General features: G+C 34.7%; 2 protein-coding genes across 4 annotated transcripts in view; one reads left to right on the forward strand and one right to left on the reverse strand.

Annotated features, from left to right (window-relative positions):
* The window catches only part of LOC149787883 (dnaJ homolog subfamily C member 2-like), a 48,085-nt gene extending 30,161 nt beyond the window's left edge, over nt 1-17,924 (forward strand). The window contains exons 13-17 of the mRNA XM_089974123.1: nt 1,699-1,868; nt 3,966-4,063; nt 6,130-6,243; nt 12,225-12,403; nt 17,379-17,924. Of these exons, the coding sequence (XP_089830249.1) occupies nt 1,699-1,868; nt 3,966-4,063; nt 6,130-6,243; nt 12,225-12,403; nt 17,379-17,444 (627 nt within the window). The 3' untranslated portion in view covers nt 17,445-17,924. The remainder of the gene's footprint in view (nt 1-1,698; nt 1,869-3,965; nt 4,064-6,129; nt 6,244-12,224; nt 12,404-17,378) is intronic.
* A 3,351-nt stretch (nt 17,925-21,275) lies between these two features.
* Nucleotides 21,276-23,363, reverse strand: part of LOC149787884 (acylamino-acid-releasing enzyme-like) — an 81,422-nt gene continuing 79,334 nt past the window's right edge. For all 3 annotated transcript variants that reach the window (XM_089974121.1, XM_089974120.1, XM_089974122.1), the window contains exon 23: nt 21,276-22,172. In XM_089974121.1, the coding sequence (XP_089830247.1) occupies nt 22,067-22,172 (106 nt within the window). In that variant the 3' untranslated portion in view covers nt 21,276-22,066. The remainder of the gene's footprint in view (nt 22,173-23,363) is intronic.

Consider the following 23,363-nt stretch of genomic DNA (forward strand, 5'->3'; position numbering starts at 1 on the left):
TCATTGATTGAATCAAGTTAGCAGTGGATATTCCTATACAAATATAGGAAGCAACTGCACATACTTGTATTTCACCTGAACTGAGAGTTGTTGTCCCAGCATGTCTAGCTCCTATCATGTGAACCCTTAGGAGAACACAACAACTGGTGCACAAAATTGCTCTGCAAGAAAGCCACTCTGAAAGTATTTGAAGGGAAGTTGTGAGCTTTCTCCCAGTGGAATAAGCAGAAACTTATCACTCCCTGAGGAGGCTATGCACCACAAATAATTAACTTTCTCCTTTGGCTCTTTGAAGTGAATATGTTAGCCCTCATTTCCGTTGGGTTACTGTTCCACAATTTCCAACATATCTCAACATCATGAAAGGGAGAATTTAGACCTCACTGACTTCCAAGCAACTTTAAGTTGACTTGACTAAAGGCTTTGGCCTAGTGTCTGAAATGAATCTGATATTTATTCTGATTTGGCTGAATAAAGTGCCTTTTGAACATTTGTTTTGAACTTCCTTGTTTCACTTTTTGTACAAAACTGCTTCCTAGTTCTAGCTACATCAGGCAGAATCAGTGATGTACATGCCTTGTTGGCTATCCAAAATATTTGCATTTGTACCATGATGTTTTGTTTTCACCAATGATAACTCCTGCTTTCATTGTCAGAAACAGGCACTTATTTATTGTAAATTCTCTTTCCTCATTGTATGCTTTGACACAAGGTTGCCAATGTCACCCTCTATGGGCTTTAAAGTGATACCAGAAGTGATAGAAGCAAATCAGAAGATGGAGAATTCACGTTTTGTTACCCCAGCAAGAAGGAAAGGATATCTCAGCTGAAGTTCACTTGTCCAGGTTTGACTGAGTTATCCCCTACTGCTTACAAGGAAGTAACCCAAGTCCAGGTGAATTTTGTGTGCATATCAGCTCATGAGGTTAGGGTGATCACCACCAGCATGACATCGGAGTGTAACTGTAACATGCCTAATATTATCCAGGCTGTTGGATAGATGTCAGACAGATGGGGGTACCTACTGCAGCCATGCAAGAGGCTGCCTATCCAGGTCCTTATGCAGCTTCACAATAATGCAGCTGTTCTACTTTTGCTGGATTTATGGGAGTCAAGATTTCTTCAGGCTGTGTCCATGCATATCCATATGTTAACCATAGCCAGTTTCTCACATGAGATTTAAATTAATTTCACATATTTTTGGGGACTGGAATTAGGGCCATCTATAGGGTAAGGGAATGTTACTTTCTCGACCTCTAACCTTTATCCTAAGATATTATGATCAGGTGACATATTTGAAGAAGAGAGCTAATGTATATTGATAATACTTACCAATCATAATATGGGCACACCCTTCCTAGTCTCACATCCCTGCCAGAGTTTGCACATCTGCTACAGTAGTAAAGGATGATAATTGGTGCCGATCCATTTACCCAAGGGGAGATTCCTTCATTTGAGCAGACAACTTTAGCTAAAGATTAGCTTGGGAGAGCTGGATTTGTGGTATTATGCTTGGGTAAGTTTTATTAAAGAAAATAATTGATTTAAAAATTGGTTTGTTAAAGCACCAGTGGCAGTAGATATTGCATTATGAACAAGCTTTTATTCTTTTTTTTAAAGTAATGTACCATATATCATAGCATAGTTGTCTGGAAAGCCTGTGTTATGTATGATCCTGTTTAAAAATGTCCTTTTCAGGTTCAAGAACTGAAGGCACAAAATGAAGAAGAGAAAAGAAAGCAGTTGGCAGCCATGCAGTCAAAATCTGGGGGTGACAGCAGTGGGAAGGGCGGGAAGGAGTGGTCTGAAGCAGAGATTCGGACGCTGATCAAGGCCGTCAATGTCTTCCCAGCAGGCACAAAGGAAAGGTCAGAAGCATCATTAGCTGTACACTGTCTTTATAAATCTCATGGATCTTGGAGATAGTATGGCTTTAGAGACAGAGTGGTTATAGAGTGTCCTAAGGTCGTCTGTCATTGGTCGAAATTATTATGCTGGAATATCCTCACAGATTTTCAGAAAATTTAGCTTTTAAAAGCAGCAACAAATGTAGTATTAAGTTACTTTGACCAGGTAAAAAAAAGTTTAATTTTGGTGGAACACTCAGTAGAAAATATCTTGCAAATTTGATTCCATTTTCTACCAGTTATTGCATATAAAAAAGGAGTGAACAAAAATGTCTAAGTTAAAAGTTATATATTGATTTTATTAATAAATGACAATATATTTATGATACTGCATTGACTGGTGGAAAATAATGCTTGTCAGTAAGGGACATTTTTCTCTTTATTTTCAGTCTACTTGTAACTATGACTTTGTCCTGTTGAAAGATTTTTTCTCTAAGCTGTTATGTATGAAAAAACTGTCAAACAAACTAACAAAAAAACCTTCTGTTTCAAAATTAAAAACTACAGGAAAACCTTGCTTACAACCACTAACAGGACTTGGTAATTCCCAAGTGACCTAGATATTAGCATCCAGTTTTCAGCATCCATCATCTAGAAATGGATGAATGTATCTGTGTATATTTAATAGATAGTAGATAAAATCACAGGTAGAATGTTATGCTTTCATAACCATATATACAGAAAGTTATATTTTGCTAGTTTGAACATACAGGCATATATTCCATATATTTCACTTGGTATCTGCCGATGCATAGAAAATAGATTGGTTTGTAATTAGATTTGAGAATCAATAATTAAACCTTGCGGCAGTTCTAACAAAATACACAACTAGAAAATCTATATTTAGCTGTTAAATAACATGGGTCAATGCCTTCATGTGCTCATTGTCAAGCAAGCATATATTGTTGTAAATAATCTGTTTATACTATATGCATTATCTAGATTTGTTTTATTATTGAAATGGCTTTTGACTAATCTTCAAATGCAGTTGCCATTGCTAGAATGTCAGTCAACTAAATGACTTTGACAATCATTTTTGCAGGGTGAATCTTCTTATTATTAGTTTATAACTTATTAAAGCAGGGTGGTTTTAGCTTTGGAATAGGAATAGTAATTCTGAAGTAACATAATTGGTTCTTTTGATTTCTGTTTATTACAAGTATGGTGGTCTTATTGCTGAGGTGGTTGGTAGTTTATTTTGTTTTTCTTACTGTATTGGAAACTTTTAAATGGGGGGAGAGAGTTAAAAATTTAGCACATCAGCACTGAAGTTAAGCTTGATACTGTATGATAGGCTTCATGTATTTTCAAAAGAATACATTAGTATTGCAGTGTTTAAAGCTGATGAAGAAGCTTTGAATATAGTAAAATCAAGGGCAAAATAGTCTTGTTATTAAAGGAGTGGAACTCAGAAAGCATACATCTATATTTGTCTTTATGAACTATCTGTAAATAAGACAGATGGCTGACCCATTTTAGCATTAATTCCTATATTTTCATTATAATGTATTTTAAAAAAATATAACTCTATTCATATAGCTATGTAAAAAAAATTTTCATGTATGTTATTTATTTTATATTTGTGAAAATATATTTTACATATGCAAACTTCCTTTTCACATATGATAAATAAAGTGAAACTATTTCACATATGTAAAATTATTTGTCACACATTTGAGATAGTTTTTCACTTATTTGAAAAAGAATTTATATAATGGAAGAGCTTGCATTTTATATCCACACAAGCAGGCTTGCTTTGTCACAGAAAAGCAGATAAGGCAAAGCTGCTGTTGAAGATCAAATCTGTTACATCTGCATCACAATCAGTATGAACCTACTACAAGGTCAGGACCAGATACCTTCAACTGTTACACACACAGAGGCAGGAAGATAGACATAACACTCATATTTACACATGAGCCTTGTTGTAATCATTGATTGCTGCAACTTGTCAGCCATTGTTGTGTTTCTCTGGAAAGATCATTTTACTCTGTAACTTGGATGTGCTTATGTATATTTAAACAATAAACCAAACTTCACATTTGTTTGGCATTTCAGGTGGGAAGTTATTGCCAATTTCATCAAGCAGCATGTAGCTGACAGTGATAAAAATGCAAAAGATGTGCTCAGCAAAGCCAAAGAATTACAGAGAAATGGTAAGTCATTGCATATTTAGTGACTTTTACATACTATTACAGTTTGATTTAAAAGCTTACACAAGGTTGCATCTAGGATGCACAACTGGAAATATAAAAATCCAATTAAAATGAAAAATGTGCAAAGTATTTGAATCTTTGCAGTCATAATAAAAAAAGAATAGCAATGGGAGCACATTTTCGTGAATCATGCATGCTTTTTTCCCCAAGAAGTGTAGAAATTACCTGTTTGACTCCTGTACAATACTGATGTTGTGGACTTCCATTTAGTTGATTGCAGAGCATTAATTCAAGGAATGCTGAATTTGGTTAAACTACCAGTTAAAATTCTTGTACAAAATGAATATGTCACATGACATTTTGTTGAATGGGATTAGGCATATTTATTTTGCTAAAGAAATTGTGTCTGTTTTTCAACAAAATTCAGCATTCCTTAGGTACCATCATACTTCAAACAACAGAAATCACAGTCAACAGAGTTGAAAAAATGCAACCACTAGATTGTGTCTGGATTTACTTTGATAAAGAGAAAGGCATTAGGGTATGTATAGAAAGGCATTAGGGTATGTATAGTATGAATAAAGCAGTTGATGAATTTGAATGATCAGTATAGACACTTAATGATAATGCCAACACATTATACATGATGTCCAGCTGTATGTTGACTTACAGTACCTTGTTATACTGCTGTGTATATTTTATAATTGTATACATGTTATGATGTGTATATTATATACCTATATACATGTTATGCTGTGTATATTTTATACTTGTATACATGTTATGCTGTGTATATTTTATACTTGTATACATGTTATGCTGTGTATATTTTATACTTGTATACATGTTATGCTGTGTATATTTTATACTTGTATACATGTTATGCTGTGCATATTTTATACTTGTATACATGTTATACTGTGTATATTTTATACTTGTATACATGTTATGCTGTGTATATTTTATACTTGTATACATGTTATGCTGTGTATATTTTATACTTGTATACATGTTATGCTGTGTATATTTTATACTTGTATACATGTTATGCTGTGCATATTTTATACTTGTATACATGTTATACTGTGTATATTTTATACTTGTATACATGTTATGCTCTGTATATTTTATACTTGTATACATGTTATACTGTGTATATTTTATACTTGTATACATGTTATGCTGTGTATATTTTATACTTGTATACATGTTATGCTGTGCATATTTTATACTTGTATACATGTTATACTGTGTATATTTTATACTTGTATACATGTTATGCTGTGTATATTTTTATACTTGTATGCGTGTTATACTTGGATGTACTGGATTTGTTATCGGAACATTTTTTATCACTTGTACTTTCATGTAACAACAAAAATCAAATATTCTCCTGTTTTAAAACTTAAGGATGGATGTGTCTGTCATTGACTTCATGGTGAAAATAAGACTGGTTACAGATTTTCACTGACAAGTTTTGAACAAGACATCCACAAAACCTTTAAAACATAAGCTAAAGAAATAGAATATTAATTTAATTTTCATTTCTAACAACAGTTCATAAATGGGACTCGTTGCTTTCATTTTTAGTTACTTAGTAATGCCCTATTGGAAGGTCTAAAACTGTTTTACAACTTTATGGGGGTGGGGGTGGGAACACCCAAATTTGCTAAATTGAAGATGTAACCCTGGCTACCATAATGGACATTGTAGATTTACTTGGTGTATTTGGAGATTTTAAGTCTCCTTTATGTAATATAAAAAACCTTGTTTATAAATAAGCACTTTTGAGTTTTCCATTTTAGTCCTAACATACTTTTTAAGTTGAAAGTCCATAGCCATTCCAAGAATGTTTTGATGTTACCAATAACAGAAGTGAAGATCTTCATAACACTTTGTACTATATTTTTGAATCAGTTGTTATGCTTAAAAATTTTGTATTGTAAGAATTGTCTATTTTTTAAAAATTTTAGTTAAATATTAAACATGGTTGTAGCTGCAAATCATACTTATTGTGTCATTTGTATTTATTAGGCATTATGTGATTAAAAAATTATTTATTTCAGATTTATCTCTTAAAGAAGAGGCCCAAAAGAAAGCATTTGAAAAGTTTGAGAAAGAACACATCAAAATATCTCAAGCTAAACCCAAAGAAGGTGTTACCAGTGAGAGATATGAATGTAAGTGTAAAACAAAATTGTATAGCAGACTTAGACATTTTTGTGATATTAGGCTTATTCAGTAAATCTGTTTTAAGAAGCAGTCTAATGCTTTAATGCAATAATTTACTTGCGTACTGAAAAATTATGCAATAAAGAGAAAACTTCATAGCTTTTACTTCACTGCATATCAATCTCATGGAGATTAAGGCCATCATGAATACGTTGTACCTGTGGTGGGAGGCATTATTTAGCATGGGAATTCTCATTCTGTCTGACAACTTGACTGCTGTCAATTGCATCAGGAGGCAAGGTAGAACCAGCTCCCTTGACTGCTTAGTGGTTTTGGATTGTCTCAGTTGGTGTCATCAACATACCTAATGCCAAGTCCAACACATCCCATGAAGGTTCATTGTCCTAGAGGATTAATTTTCTCTATAATCAGTCGATTCATACCAAAAGGTTAATTCACTCCAGTCCTCAGTGAAATCTGTAATTGCTGAGGTCAGCATCAGGTCGACTTTTGTGCACCAAGGTGGAATGCCATGCTCTGACCTTCCTATCTCCCATACCAGATTCAGAAGCCTGGGACATCAATGCTGATTCACTGGCATGTAAAAGTCTCATGGCATATACTTTAATAATTTGCATTTTTCCTACATGCCAAGAGTTAATCCTAGTCCAAGCTGCCTCATATATCTTAGGAAAATGGACTCTGGGCTGATTCTGTGATAAGAGGATGTAATTAATTCTCTCCTTATTTCATATATTCTCTTAGCATATTATAGTTGGGAAGATAATTGAAGAAGAAACCAATTTTCAGTGTCACCGTTTCTTCTACAATATTTACCTGACCATAATATAGGTACATCCTCCCAAGCCTTCCCACAAAGTTTCATCCCAGTAGAATATGCACTCCTGTTTGGCTTCCTTCATTGGCAAGCAGAGAACTGAGCACCATTGTTTATAGCCTTGGCAAAGATGGTTTTAATGTCTTTTTTATCCTATCTGTGTGTGGGTAGAAGTTATGGAGAACAGGGCCAAAAATGCTAGGTAGCAAAAATGGCCCTGTTTTAACCACATGTGTATAATTGGGTTTATTTTAAAAATATGTTATGTTAAAGATATTATTGTTTAGTTACACTGAGTTCCAAACTGTTTCTGCTAATTGGAGCAAATGATACGATAATAAAGACTATGCTTTAGACTTATAGACATGGTACCTGCATATCAATTATACTCAAGAACAGATGGTGATTACAAATAAGTATGAAGTTTTAACTTTGTATAAAACTGCTTTGAACTTTACTCAATTAATTAACACCCCAACTAGAATAACGGATAAAAGTGCTACTATCATTGATCATGTCTTTACTAATAAACCTGAAAACATAAGTGAAATTAAGGTGCCAGTGTATGCACTGAGTGACCACTACCCAGTCTGTATAACTAGACATGTTCCGAAATCATCTAAAAATGGCCAACACATTGAAATACAATACAGGGACTTCAAACAGTTTGATGAGGAAATGTTCTTAAATGATTTAGTTTGCAAACCCTTCCAATCAGTCTGCACTATAGCTGATGTCAACACTGCCTTGGACAAATGGTATCAGATGTTCAATGCAGCCTTAGACAAGCATGCCCCAATTAAAACAAAAAGGGTTAAACACCAAATTACACCCAAGTGGATTACCCCTGAGATCAATGAGACTCGGCACCTAAGAGATAATTTCCACGAGAAAAAAGACATGAAAAGCTATAGAAGGTGGAGAAATAAAACTAAGTACCTGATAGATAAGGCAAAAGAGAACTACTATATAAATAGGCTATTAATGAAAGTAAGAGTACCAAAACATTGTGGAAGCATCTACAAGAGCTGAACCCACCCAAGAACAGTTGTCTTCCCCCTAGACTTAAGCAAAATGATGATATAGCAACATCTGTACAAGACATTGTGGAAATGTTCAACAATTTCTTCATAAGCATCTGCAGTAAGAGTATTCAGAACCAGACTAACATCCCAATTGAACTTGATGCTCTTCTATTATTTATAAGAGCTAAAATTCCTGATGATAATTATTTTTCAATAGCTAATGTTAGTGAAGCTGATGTTTTTGATATGCTAATTAAGGTTAATATTAATAAATCCTCAGGATTGGATGGTATTGGTCCACGAATTCTTAAAATTGCTACACCTGTAATAACAAAGTCACTAACGCATATCATAAATTTAAGTATAATGAGTGGTAATTTTCCAGAAACACTGAAATGTGCAAAGGTTACACCTTTCTTTAAGAAAGGAAGATCCAGGAAATTACAGACCAATATCAATTCTACCTGTATTGTCAAAACTATTTGAAAAGCATGTAGCCATTCAGGTCTATACATTTTTCAAAACATACTCTTTATTTCATAAATCGCAGTCAGGATTTAGAAAGTACCAATGGTGCCAAACAGAACTTACCAAATTAATTGGCTGAAGGAAATAGATAATGGACATATGACTGGGATTGTTTTCCTTGACTTCAAGAAAGCCTTTGATCTTGTTGATCATGAAATACTGCTGCAGAAGTTGAACTGTTACGGGTTTGACAATCATTCTTTAAACTGGTTTAGATCATACCTAAACCAAAGGTCTCAACACGTAAGCATTGGCAATATTAGCTCTCAAATGTGCACTATTCATTCAGGAGTCCCTCAAGGCTCAGTTTTGGGCCCTCTCCTCTTCCTTATCTATATCAATGATCTACCATTAAATAATGAATCCACAAACACAGATTTGTTTGCAGATGATGCAACCTTGTATACATCTAGTTCTGATACTGAAGTTATCCAAATGAGATTAAACTCAGACCTTATTAGAGTCCAAAACTGGGCGCAACAAAATAGGATGGTGATTAATGAAGGTAAAACAAAATGTATGATTTTGGGGACATCACAGAAGCTACACAAGTCAGGGAACCCAAAACTATCTCTTGCAATAAATAATCATCCATTAGAATATGTCAAACATGAAAGGCTTGTAGGTGTGTCTGTAGATAATAATTTATCATGGAATGACCATATTGATAAGCTTTGTAAAACACTGTCATCCAAAATTGCCCTTCTCAGCAGAATCAAGAAATATTTACCTATGGAAACTCGCAATCTATACTACAAGTCATATATTCTTCCAACAATGGATTATTGTTCTAATGTATGGGGAAACTGTGCTAAATCTGAGCTTGACAGGATTTATAAACTTCAGAAACGAGCAGCATGTGTAATTTTAGATGCATCTGTTGATCATCCCTCAAAAGCATTATTTACAGAACTCAAATGGTTCACAACATATGACAGGATAGATTTTCACAAGGCAGTTCTTTTATATAAATGTCTACATGGAACTACACCAGAGTATCTTCAGGACTTATTCAGGCTTTTTTCAACACAATACCAGTTGAGATCAATATCACACGGAAACCTTCTAACACCAAAACCAAGAACAGAGCAATTTAAAAAGAGTTTTCAATACTCTGGTACAGTTCTGTGGAATAAGCTTCCACTACATGTAAAATCTGCTGAAAATATTAGAGTATTTAAGAAAAGATATCATGAGCATGTATGTGTTTCTAATAGATAATGAAATTTAGTATTTTAATACTAAACATGTTAAAATAAACACTAATTATTGCTATCTTCATATAATGTGCATTGTTATACTCTCCTTAAGAGGGCCTCAAGGGAGAATAATCCTTGACTAATGAGTCACCCTCTATAAATAAAGCATTATTATTATTATTATTATTATTATTATTATTATTATTTGAAAATGTAAGTTTCATGGCACTTTCAGTTAGATTTATTTTTCTTTCATTCTGTCTCAGATTGACGTATGTACAAAGTAGATGAGTACTAAGTACAGACAACACATTGTATGCAGTTTTGAGTTAGAAGTTGTGCCTTTCTGTCACAGTTAATGTATGAGTTATTTTTACTTTTCATTCAAGTTATAAATTAATCCAAAAAAATTCTGTGACAAGCAAATTGCTTTACATTTAAAATACGAACCATTTACAAAATCATATTTATAACAGGTCAAAAGCAGTTTTTTGTCAGTATAACACTGAAAATCACACTGCTTTATTTAAAGGAAAAAATATGAGAAAGATATTTAAAGCTTAATACCAAAGTCACTTGAACTTCTTATGTTTTACTGCTTTTTAACTGTTGTTTCCTGCATTGAGAGGTATTTTGCTGCTGAGTGACTCTTGCTTTATAGATGACAAAACCTAGGTGTATTTTTTTAAACTGTTTCCAAATTTATGATTACATACATTGCCATAGAATGCCACAAGTCTGCTAAGGAAAACATAATTTAAAATATACATGTTCAATCATCACACACTCATTTGTCTTAAGATTATGAACACTGGTTTGCACATGTACTTGTTAATGGATTTTAAAAATGAACAAAAAATAATAATGCATGATGTTTTTGAGCTTCTCCTCCTCAATGGATGTTCATAACATTTAGAGCTAGAGTTGTAGTGGTGTGAATCTCTTAAAAGTCTTTTTTCAACATGAAGCTAGCAGTGGGTAGAAAAGTGCTGGAGATCTGCACCACTCAGTCTGGTGCAAAAGAAAGATACATAATCTTCTGTATTTTTATTTCTCTGATATGCTACCAATATTATGTGATTCAGGTTCAACATTTATGTTAGTTCAGTCACTCAAGGCTAGTAAAACTGTTGGAGGACTTGTGGAATTTTATTTCTGGGTAGTCTGCAAAATGGGAGGAAAAATAGGACCCCACCACAGTTGATAAATCAAGTTGATCAGGTCATGGCAAATAGCATTAAAATAATGACATCCTTAATGAAATTCCACCTCACATCAGAATATGTTCATAGAGTCTGTTCTGTGATGGGCAATTGCAGAATTTGTATTAGTTTCTCAACATACCCAAAATCAACCAAATGCTTGAAAAGTATGGGTGGGTGGGATTTCCACACCTACATTTTCAACTCCCTAATTGACCGTGTGTTCCTGGTTATCAAGATGGTAGTCTGGAACATGCCACAAATTTCAAGATACTACTTTTTTGAGCACTTAAATTGACTGTGGACTAATAATTTTGTAATCTATACTAGTCCCCTGGTCAAGTGATCAAATTTGGCGGGCATAAATACCTGTCCATATTTACTATTTACTATTTACTTTTAGCAATAAGTTTCTGCTGGCTACTAATTCTCCTTATACAAGTCTTTAAAGCAATTCACTTTTACAATTCTAGCTCCATGTCACTTCTGATAGAAAATTTACTATGCTGTTTCACATATCATAAAGTTTCAAGTGGCTTTCCTTTTTCTATTTCATAAATAGAGTTTAGGTAGACATATGGCAGATATTTGGAGTTTGTATTGCTCTATTTAGAATGAGACACGATATATACCTGGTCTTATAATGACCAGAGCTTGCAGTGAGTTACTGATGTTGGCTGTTGGAAGTGTCTTGCTGGTTGGGGACAACCTGTCCATGATACCTGTTAGGTAACTGGAAACAATGATCCTTTCCGATGCAGTTTTCTTCTGAAATGTGTACAAGTTTTTGATTGGTTATTTGCATAACCTGACAGCCATCCAGATAACAGGTGTATGCTCGAGAGACAAAGAGTAGCATCATCAGAATGAATGAGACTGATAACAGCTCAAGTACAGGGCTAAAACGGCTCAGTTAGATGCACATATCAATTTCAGAATTTTTTTGTTAACACCAGGGGAAAAAAGTTCTAGGGTTAGCAACGAGAAACAAAGATGTTTGACCATCTGGAAAGAGGCATATTTTTTTTGGGGGGGGGAGGGGCTGTAATTATGCTTACATGGACCCTGATTTCCTAATGTAAGGCTCATTATATAAAAAAAACATAGATCATTATTTGAAAAGAGTGGTATTTATAGATAAGTGTTTTTATTTATTTATTTGATTAATAAGATTAAACTTCATATTTTTCTTGCCAGCTGTGGCAGAGCAGCAAGTTAGGGAGACAGGGACAAATCCTGCACCTTGGACAGCAGATGAACAAAAACTATTAGAGCAAGCCCTGAAGACATATCCTGCCAGTCTTCCTGACAGATGGGACCTAGTCTCCTCTTGCATACCGTCACGCAGTAAAAAGGATTGCATGCTTAGATACAAGGTATAGTTGCCACAATTGTAGTTTAACTTATTAGTTCACCTGGCTGTACAGCTTAGTCAGCTTATAGTATGGTAATGCATCCATTGTACATTTTTCAGTTCTCTATCATCCAGCCATGAAGAATTTCTTTTGACCACTCCGTAGTCCTTATGTCTGATTTTAATAAAACTTGGACTGTGGGTTTATATTAATGGCAGCTTAACTTTGCTAAGCTCACATAGTCAAAAGGCCATGTGATGTTTTGGTATGGCTTTGTACCTGTTATGCATCATAAGTTATCAAACTAAGCTTATATCATTAAGATATATGCTGTATTTTATATGAGAAGATCTATGCATATTAATGAGATGAAGTTGCAAATGATTGGCTGTATTTTTTTATCACTCTTAAGACTGCATGTTTTAATAGGATTTTGATCAAATTTTTTAGTCTTAAATTGATTACAACCAAAATCTATGCATATTAATGAAGTAATCTTGTTTGTGATTGATTGATACGTCTGTGGATACCAATTTCCTCTTGGATTTTGCTCCACCTTAAGCTTATGTTATCCGAATTGTAGACAGATCTATGAGAAGTGAGATCTGCACATACAGTGGAACCCCGCTATAATGCGCCCCGCCATAACGCGAATTCGGATATAACGCGGTCGTAGCATGGCTCCCGAAATTTCGTATATTCATTCACACATGGAGAAAAAAAATTTGGAGAAAAGTAAAAAAAACAAAACAAGAAATTAACTTCATTTTGGGCATGAGATTAGTTGTGACTTTTAAAATAATATGATCGTGGCATGGTTCCTGAAATTTGAAATTCATTTACGTGTATTTTTATCGGACTGTGAAAATATTTGTTTAACGTACGAGAAATAGTGTGTAAAACGTTTATTATAATTTGGTGGAAGAATTCGCGTATGACTTTTAATAATAAACGATCGGAACTTAACAATTTATCCAGGTTCTTTAAGTGATTTTGGAGAAGTGATCGTGTATGAATTCTAAAATAATACGATATATATAACGTACGAGAAATAGTGTGTACAACGCTTGGCTTCTGAAATTTATCAATTTGAACAGGTTGTGGTGAAGCTCCGTATTCTACTCTAGAAGAGAAAACTGGTTTCATTAGGTTTTTGAATTGTTAAGCCGAAGTAAACATTATCGGAAGTGTTACTTATTACGGATCCATGAGTAAAGCCAGTAAATCGTCTTTGTGATTGTCTTCCATGAATTCTGTATACAGTCGTTGCTCAAACAATAGCCGACATGGGCTTCTTATTTAACTGCAATCACAGCCAAGCAGCAGACAAAGCTGTGGTTGATACAAGGGTCGCACAATTTAATAAACATCAAAAGGGACGAAAGCCTCCAACATGTATGCTGTGCTTGGCGGTGTGATCAAACAACAAACAGTTGAAAGTAAATAATATCCACTTTATTATCTGTAAATTAAAAGGGTATGAAATTGTACATCCGTTCAGCTTAATTTTGTTTTATATAAAAAGTGATTCGTAACCATTGCAGGCCTTCATTACTTAGTTATCGAGTTTTATCTGTGTACGTTGTTTGCTTACATAAAAAAATATTTTACTGTTATAGAAAAGCAAGTTCAAAAACGAAAGTCGTTTTCTGCTAAAGAGAAACTGTATGCCCTAGATCAACTAAAGAAGGGCAAACAACAAACTCAGCTTGCCAGAGATCTAGGAATCAGCGAGTCCACTTTGCGAGGGTGGAAAACAGATGAAGGAAAGCTCCGTAGTCTACCCAACATTCTTGAAGAGGAAACTGGTTTACAACGTAAAAGGGTTAAGTTAGCTAATGACAATGTCCTAGATTCAGCTTTGTACCAATGGTTTGTACAAGCTCGCTCAGAAGGTGTTCCAATTTCTGGCCCAATTCTGAAAGCCCAAGCAGAGAAATTTGATCGCCGTATCAATGGAGATGATTCCAAATTTAAGGCGAGTAATGGCTGGCTAGACAGATTCAAGAAAAGGCACGCTATCAGCCAAGTTCTTGTGTCTGGGGAAATCCGCTCCACTGACAAAGAGGCTGCCAATTCCTACCCGATTGGGCTTAAAAAGTTGCTGGAGGACGGTTGCTACACAGCCAACCAAGTTTACAACTGCGATGAGACTGGTTTATGTTATAAAATGTTACCCGATCGCACCCTTGCAACCAAGACTGACAGTCACAAACGAGAAGGTTTCAAGAAGAGGAAGGACAGAGTGACTCTCTTATTTTGTGTTAACAAGTCTGGCAGCCACAAAGTCAGACCTCTGATGATTGGAAAATCGAAAGCTCCCAGATGTTTTCATCATGTAAATATGAAGGCACTTCCATTTCAGTACACTAACAGCAAGAATGCTTGGATGAATAGCTCCATATTTGATGACTGGTTTCACAAAACATTCGTTCCAGATGTTCGGGCTCATTTACGAAAACTCAAGCTGGAGGAAAAAGCTCTCCTCCTGCTGGATAATTGCCCTGCCCACCCCCCAGCGGAAAATCTTGTCAGCAGCGATGGCAAGATCAAAGTTTCGTACCTCCCGAAAAACACTACGTCAGAAATCCAGCCACTTGACCAAGGCATAATTTCCGTATTTAAACAAAATTATCGCCGTGAAATGATAAAGGGAATGGTAGCAGATAATAACGCATCCGTCGACACATCATTGGCATTACTCAACTTAAAACAAGTATGTCACCTTGGAGGTAAAGCCTGGGATGCTATCACTGCACGCTGCATTGAACGATGCTGGATAAAGGGTCTTGGGCCAAATTTACGCCCTCGACACAAAATGATAGTGACGATGAGCTTGAATTTACAGGATTCACTGAAGATGACGTACGTTTAGCAGAAGAAGCACTCAAAAAATACGAGCACAGTCATCATGATATCCTTAACTGGTATTCAGTAGATGACATCTGCCCTATATACGAACACATATCAGATGATGAAATTGTTACAAATGTCAGCAGGAAGAATGAAGCTGCACAATCAGAACCTGAAACCAGTGACGATAATGATAACGATGACGATGGCACCCCAACTCCCCCACCAAAAGTGTCTGAAGCAGTAGTACATTTAGAAGCAAGTTTAAGGTGGCTGGAAACACAAGATGTTGACAGCGTCAAAGTCCTTCAATTAAGAAACATTCTTGACTTTGCTAGAACCCAACAGTTCGCGGCAAAGAAGCAAACGTCATTGGATATATTTTTCAAGAAATGATGAAATTTAAATTTGGAACCACACTGACTTTGCGCAACGATTAATTTAGCAGTTTTCACATGTTTCTTTTGATGTTCACAAAATCTGAAATAAAAGTTATTTGCACGCTGAAATCATGCGTTGATTGTTAATTATTCTTGCAGTTGTCGCATATGATAAAATTTTAGCGGTATGAAATTTGTACAGACACCGTATGTAGACCCGGGAATAGCTGCATGCAATGACCGTACGATATCAGACGGCAAGTAAATGGTTTCATTATTTTGTTCATCCTATATTTTACACGACGAATTCAGACTATTACAAAATTATTGAATATTTTAAATCTGTACGATTTTCAATGAAGTTGCATCCATTATGGATGAACTGCATGCCACGACGGCACGGTAGCATACGGTGTTGATACACTTTTCATGATATAGCGATAGTCTGGTATTATCGGTCAATCTGTATTATCGTTCAAACAAATAAAAATTAGTAAATGTTTTTAATGCACAGTAATAACCTATAAATATATTAGCCATCGATTATTTTGAATATATCTTAATTAATGCATTCCAGTTAATATTCATCTGATGATAAGCCGACTTTTGATCATTGTACATGTATACACATATATGTTCTCGGAAAAAAAGTTAAATATTGTAAAACCCCGCATTAACGCGACCCCGCTTTTAACGTGATCCGATTTTATGGACCCAGATCATCGTGTTATAGCGGGGTTCCACTGTATTAGTGAGGTATCTTAAATATGATTGGCTGAGCTCTTCAGATCTAGAAACTATATTTTTCATGCAATTTGGCAATTTGGTTCATCATGTAGATATTAGGTGCAAGAGACTGCATATTAATGATGCATTTTTCTTTAGAAAGAATTTTTATCAGGCTGTAGTAAAATAGATAAAGTCAAAATGATATTAAGGTTGCAATGTGTTAATACAACAGAAACTTGCTTAGTGAAATGGTCAGCTGTTAGGTTCTGTTGATGAGGTAAATGATATCAGGCATTCTTGTGGCACTTCTTAATGTCCCCAAAATGAATATTGCTTAGGAGGTGCCGTCCATGTAGTTCTGTTCATTTCTGTTTTATTAATCAATTGACCTTTGCAATACTTTGTGTGTAAAAGTTAATGAATTGTTGCAAAACTTGTTAGACTTCCAGATGTATATAGCCTTCAGACTCTAAGTTCCAATTAATGTTTTCATATTTATGCTTCTTTTTTCATTGACAGTGTACTGTTGGCAGAAGTGGGCAGTAATGTCTTACGTTACATTTCTTTCATTTAAGGAGGTAGTGGTATTCATTCCTAATACATTTTTAAAGAAACACATTTTTTGTTGAAAGATGTAACAATTTTTTAAAAATTTAATTCCTTTTTTGTGCTGACAATATTGGTTTTAATGCTAAAGATTTTTATAGTAAGAGCAAAGTGAATTTATTTTACTGAAAAATAAGACCAAGTGGTGGTCATCTATGATTAGATGCACATTTACCATACCTACTCACTTATAAGTCATCTAACTGCAAGTAACATTGGTCCTAATCTGCTATTACATAATGCACCAGCAGATCATAGTATGTATTGCTTTTGTTGTATTGATTGCACCTAATAAACTGCACTGGCATAGACATTGTGGAATAGCAGATATGGGTCTGTGCAGTTTGCAGTTGCACTAAAAAGTGAAAATATTACTGATAATTGAAAGTAGTTGACAGTAATTATATTCATTTCTTCTGTTTTTGTAGGAGCTTGTTGAACTTATTAGAGCTAAAAAGGCGGCCACAGAAGCAGTGAATAAAGGGAAGAAATAAATACATCTTGAACTTTAATTCTTTTATGATGTTGATTTTTACTCAGTTAATTATTTATATAAAATACCATATGTACTACTCGTTTATAAGTCAAGGTTAACTGCAAACTGCACAGACCCAGACATCACATAATGAACCAGCAGATCTGGGTCTGTGCAGTTTGTTAGGAGTAATGAGTAGAACAAACAAAATAGACCCCGATTTGCAAGCGCATTATGCTATGGCAGATCTTGATCTTTGTTGTTTGATTTGACTTAAAAGCAAGAATATCTGGTACAGGATTATAAACCTATTTCTCTCCCAAAATTTTCTGTTTAACAACTGCTTGTAAAAGAGCTATTTTTTAAATTTGAAACCTCTACAGCTACTGTGTAACTTTAAACTTCATGTCTGAACAGGTTATGAAACCTTTCCAGTTATAAAGATGTCAGAATATGAATGATAGTTCACAATAAATTTTGTTCTAACAACTTTAAGAAATGTTTGGGTTTTTTGTTTCTCTTTCATAAATGTTGCAAAAGGAGGGGCACATAAATAGCATTTTCAACCCTTCATATCTCTGACCATTGTCCATCTGTCTATTATTAAAATGTTGTTCTGGGTTAATGTCTCATATTTACATCAGAGTAAAGAGATTCAGCCCAAAACTTAATTAGGGGAAAGAAACATCCTTAAAGATGGGTTGCTACAGTTGTCAAAGGTCACAGTCAAAAAGGGTACTTGTGAAATGGTGATGAGATTAAGATTTTCGGATCTGGAAGTATCTATGGTTTTGCCTGAAACACTGTCATCAGACACAGCACAGATCCTGATGGCATATTACCATGCCTGGGTACAGTGTATGCTTAAATGGAACAGCACTCACCAGGGACATGGAATATTTGTAGGAATTTATGATGTTGAAAGGTCAAGGTTACAGTGGTCAGTTTCTTAGTTTTTAGAATGGACAATTGTTACTGTTGCTTTCATGAATAAACTGTCATCAGACATTGCAAGCTTTTCATAGGTGTACAAAGACATCTTTGTCGATGATAGCTCCAAAGGACAGAATTCAAGTTTCATGATTAAATATTTTGAGAGATTTTTTTATAAATTGTTGGCATTATTAAGTCATTAGATCTTATGGATTATTATCAGATTGAGCAATAACACTATCTAGAGTAGATGAAAAGTCCCAAAGCATGAGATGGTCGGAAGATCAGTGGACACGATGGTAGGAGTGGGTAGGTAATATGCTATGAAGACATTTGTATATTTTTCTTTCCCAGTTTAGTTTCATGATTTCTGCTTAGGAACACAAGCAGATACTAATGTCAGGGCCTGCAAGCTAAGTCACAGCCAGGGTAGAAACTTTTACATCCTGAGACAAATGTTGTCTTTGTTGCCATTTCTCAGTGCAAGATAGGCTATACATGGTGACCAATTGAAGAAACAATGGAAAACATGGCTACAAACCACCAACTGACTGTAAGTTACTGGTAAACTTTCTCACATACCCAAATTGGCACAGCCCAAGAGGTGGACAGAAGTGAGATGGCAATAATTGGTAAAGGCAAGTGCTTTAGACCACTCAACCACTCCGAGACAAATGAAACTAGCTTGTATACAGAGAGGAATTAAATGTAAGAGACATTAGGTTAATGATGACAGTATCATAAGAAGAAAATATATGTGCAGGCTTTCACACCTGTTTGCCATGTGTTTTTGCTAGAGTGTTTAAATAATTGGGAACAAAGATAATGATCAAATATATACAAAGATAATTCATGTGTCTTACATATCAAGTTAGCAAACAGTTTTGAGCTCATTTGTCATAAATGTTGGACAAATTCTGAGATCTTAGAATATTTAAAATATTTCACTTTCTCTTTTAAAATCATTTGCTATGGAACGAGAGTGACAAAACTTAATGTTTTTTCTGATACAAAGACCGACTACCTACAACTCTGAGATGAAATGCACAAAGAAACATGAGTTATAAACACAGTATCAGGACACGTGGCTGAGCAATGTAATGCACTTGCACTTATGGATCAATGGTTATATGTCGACATGGGTCAGAGTCTCGGGCTTATCTAACGTGGATAAGTGAGAAGCTTTACCAATAGCTTCCCATGAGTTTGGTTCTTCCTCCACCAAATATACTAGCTACCTATCATGTGCCAAGAAATGGCATTAAACCCATAATAACAGTATCCTTTTGATTTCTTATTGCTACAGACATGCCCCAACACAAAGACTGCCTACCTACAACTTTGATCTTAAAATGCACAGAGGAAACAGGAGTTATAAACACAGGATCAGGACATGTGCAAGCATCTTCCTTCCTTTAATCTGTTCCTCAGCTGTTTCCAATAATTTTGTCATTCTTATCATTTATGTATAACACTGCATTTATTGATTGGTTCTAAGTCACTATGAAACTAATGCAACCTGGACCAAGAGGTTCCAATAATGTAATCTTTACCTTTAGGGGGAGGGGATCAACTGATCAGTGTATACCCATACCCATTTCAGGTTATGTGTGTAGGTAAGTATATGTGTGTTTATGTGTGTGACAGTATACTCTAGGCCCCCAAGAACAGCAATATAATGATGGAGTACTGTATCATGTATTTCAATATAAGGCAATCTCACTATTAACCAGTATATTATATGGCCCCCACCCCACCCCATTATAATGAGTACTGTGTTATGATCTGCATTACAAGCCAGTCTCACTATAAGGCAGTTTATTACTCTATGGCTCCCATTGGACAGCACTATAATGTGGGTGTACTGCATCATGTATTTCTTTATAAGGCAGTCTGACTATTAAGCAGTATATTATATGGCCCCCACCCCATTATAATGAGTACTGTGTCATGTACTGCATTACAAGCCAGTCTCACTATAAGGCAGTTTATTACTCTATGGCTCCCATGGACAGCATTATAATGGGGGTGTACTGCATCATGTATTTCTTTATAAGGTAGTCTCACTATAAGGTGGTACACTATGGTTCTCATGGACAGCATTATAATGGGGGGAGTACTTTGTCATGTACTGCATTAAAAGGCCAGACTCCCTATAAGGTAGTATTATAATGGGGGTGTACTGCATCATGTATTTCTTTATAAGGTAGTCTCACTATAAGGTGGTACACTATGGTTCTCATGAACAGCATTATAATGGAGTGAGTACTATGTCATGCATTTCAAGGCAGTTTAACTATGTGTTATACTCTACGGCACTCATGGAAACCATTATAATGAGGATGTATTGCGTTATGTATTTCATTATAAAGCAGTCACACTATGAGACAGAATATTCTATGGCCCCAATGGACAGCATTATAATGGGGGAGTAGTGTATCATGTATTACATTATAAGGTAGTCTCACTATAAGGTGTATACTCTATGGTTCTCATGGACAGCATTATAATGGGGGAGTACTACATCACATACTGCATTATAAGACTAGACTCCCTATAAGGTAGTATAGCACTCTATGGCTCCCATGGACAGCATTATAATAGGTAAGTACTGTGTCATGTACTGCATTATAAGACAAGACTCCCTATAAGGTAGTATAGTACTCCATGGTTCCCATGGACTGCGTTATAATGAAGAAGTACTGTGTCATATACTTCATTACAAGGCAGCCTCGCTACAAGGCTGTATACTTTATGGCTGACATGAACAGCTTTATATTGGGGGAAATACTGTGTCATGTTAGTTATAAGGCAGTCTCACTATAAGGTGTTATGCTATATGGCTCACATGAACAGCATTATACTGCAGGAATACTGTATTATTTCTTTTTATGAAAATCTACAAAAAGATACTAAATTAGTTATTAGAATCATTACTTTAATCTCATACAGTTCACTGGTCTCCTGGATCATTCATTGCATCTTGAAAACAGATCTAACAGCCTGGCTTACTGGGCTTTCAATAAAGTTTCAAAAATGAAGTCAAACATTGGTCATGACCATTAGACCAAATAAACAAGGTCATTAAGAAATGGTGGTGCATATATCTGGTTAAATCTATCCTTTCTTTTTGTTTCTCAATACATAGGTGGTTGATATATGTATATGTAATGTGGGTAGCAAGTTTGACTGCATATACAAATCTTTGACATTAATTATCATTATTGACATAAATAATGTTCTGTTGATTGGAAACAACTTTCTTCTCCAATTTTGAAATGCAAGGTCTTGTAAATGTGTTATTTGCATTGCATTTTTTTCTCCAAGCAAATATATTACCATTTTGGTGTTTAAAAAATGGAGATAATACATCCATTGGTATATTTAGAAAAAAATAGTCAAGTACTTAACTTGTGATGAGACCATAAAACCTGTCCTAGTACAAGTTTTCAAAATGGGAGGTGAATTTATCAGAACAAACATTCTTTTTATATAAAAAAATTCAAAAATTTATAAAACTGAGGAAGAACTAATAAGTCATGGGTTTGCTAAAGGAAAATTACTGACAGATCATTGTTAGTTTATTGGAAAATTAAACTATCCACTTCCTCAAAAAAATTAAATTGCAAACTGGAATTTATCATCCATTATATGGTCATCTGGTTAGTTATGTATAAATAATGTCAATTAAAGAGTCAATCTGATGATCTACTGTGGCAGATAATCTGTGAACCATTTGTAGATATTGATAAAGGCATCTGCTTCAGAATCAACCTTTATGATAGGGTGTCCATTGTCTGGGTAAGCGATGTATCTGAAAGAAGAAAAAAACCTTCAGTAATAAATTACTGTTCCCATGGTAATTATGCCAATTGATAAAAGCCAAATATTTACATCTGCTTCAGAATTTACCTATATGATAGGATTTCTATTGTCTGGGTAAGCAATATTTCTGGAAAAAATCAATTTTTTTGTAATAAATGACAGAACTTGCTTCATTACTGTTACCGTGACAATTATGCCAACTGATAAAAGCCAATACCATACAGCTCCTTATACATGCTATGCATACTGGATGTTCAACCAATTCTCACAAAAAAATACAGAGTTCACATTTTGTATATTTTTAACACACTGAATGCTTTTCAAAGAGTTAATCCATCTACAAGATATAATCCTTCACCATTTATTTCTAAATGTATTTTTTTTATTCATAATTGCTATGCACCTGCAATGAAATTGCTCTTATGATTTCCTCTGTTTACACTTAGGCATTGTGTTTCTCCCAGCAAAGCAATGTACATAAGACCAATGTAAAGTGATTCGTGTCCACAAATAGTAGAAATACAGACACAAATCATTCTAGCTTGTTAGGTATAGTCACAAATCATTCTAGTGTTTTGGATATATTATCTAAATTTTACATATACTTAAAATTTAAAGAAATCTAAAATAATAAAATTTCAAGATATATGCTTTTTTTTAAGAACCATGACAAGAAAGAGTTGCCAATAAGAAATAGCATGCTTTTTTAAGTCTTTGGTATGACTCAGCCAAGCAGCAGTAAAAGTAAGTAACTGTACTGTAATTCATAGCATATAAGCCAAATCAAGTATGCCATGGTCCAGCAGTAAAAGTATGTAACTGTAAAGTAATCCATAGTACATATGCCAAATGGAGTATACATGATCCAGCAGTAAAAGTAAGTAATTGTATTGCAATCTACAGCATATAAGCCAAATAGAACATGCTTAGTACAGCAGCAAAAGTAAGTAATGTAATGTATACACAGCATGCAAACCAAATTGAGCATGTCATGGTCCAGCAGTAAATTAACTGTATTGTACTCTAAAGCATGTAAGCCAATTGGAGCATGCCATGTTCCAGCAGTAAAAGTATTTATATTGTAATCCATAGCATGTAAGCCAATTGGAGCATGCCATGTTCCAGCAGTAAAAGTAATTGTATTGTAATACACAGCATGCAAACCAAATGGAGCATGTCA

This window comes from Sinohyriopsis cumingii, chromosome 11 (genome assembly GCF_028554795.1).
Source record: "Sinohyriopsis cumingii isolate HCF-2022 chromosome 11, ASM2855479v2, whole genome shotgun sequence".
Classification (NCBI taxonomy): domain Eukaryota; kingdom Metazoa; phylum Mollusca; class Bivalvia; order Unionida; family Unionidae; genus Sinohyriopsis; species Sinohyriopsis cumingii.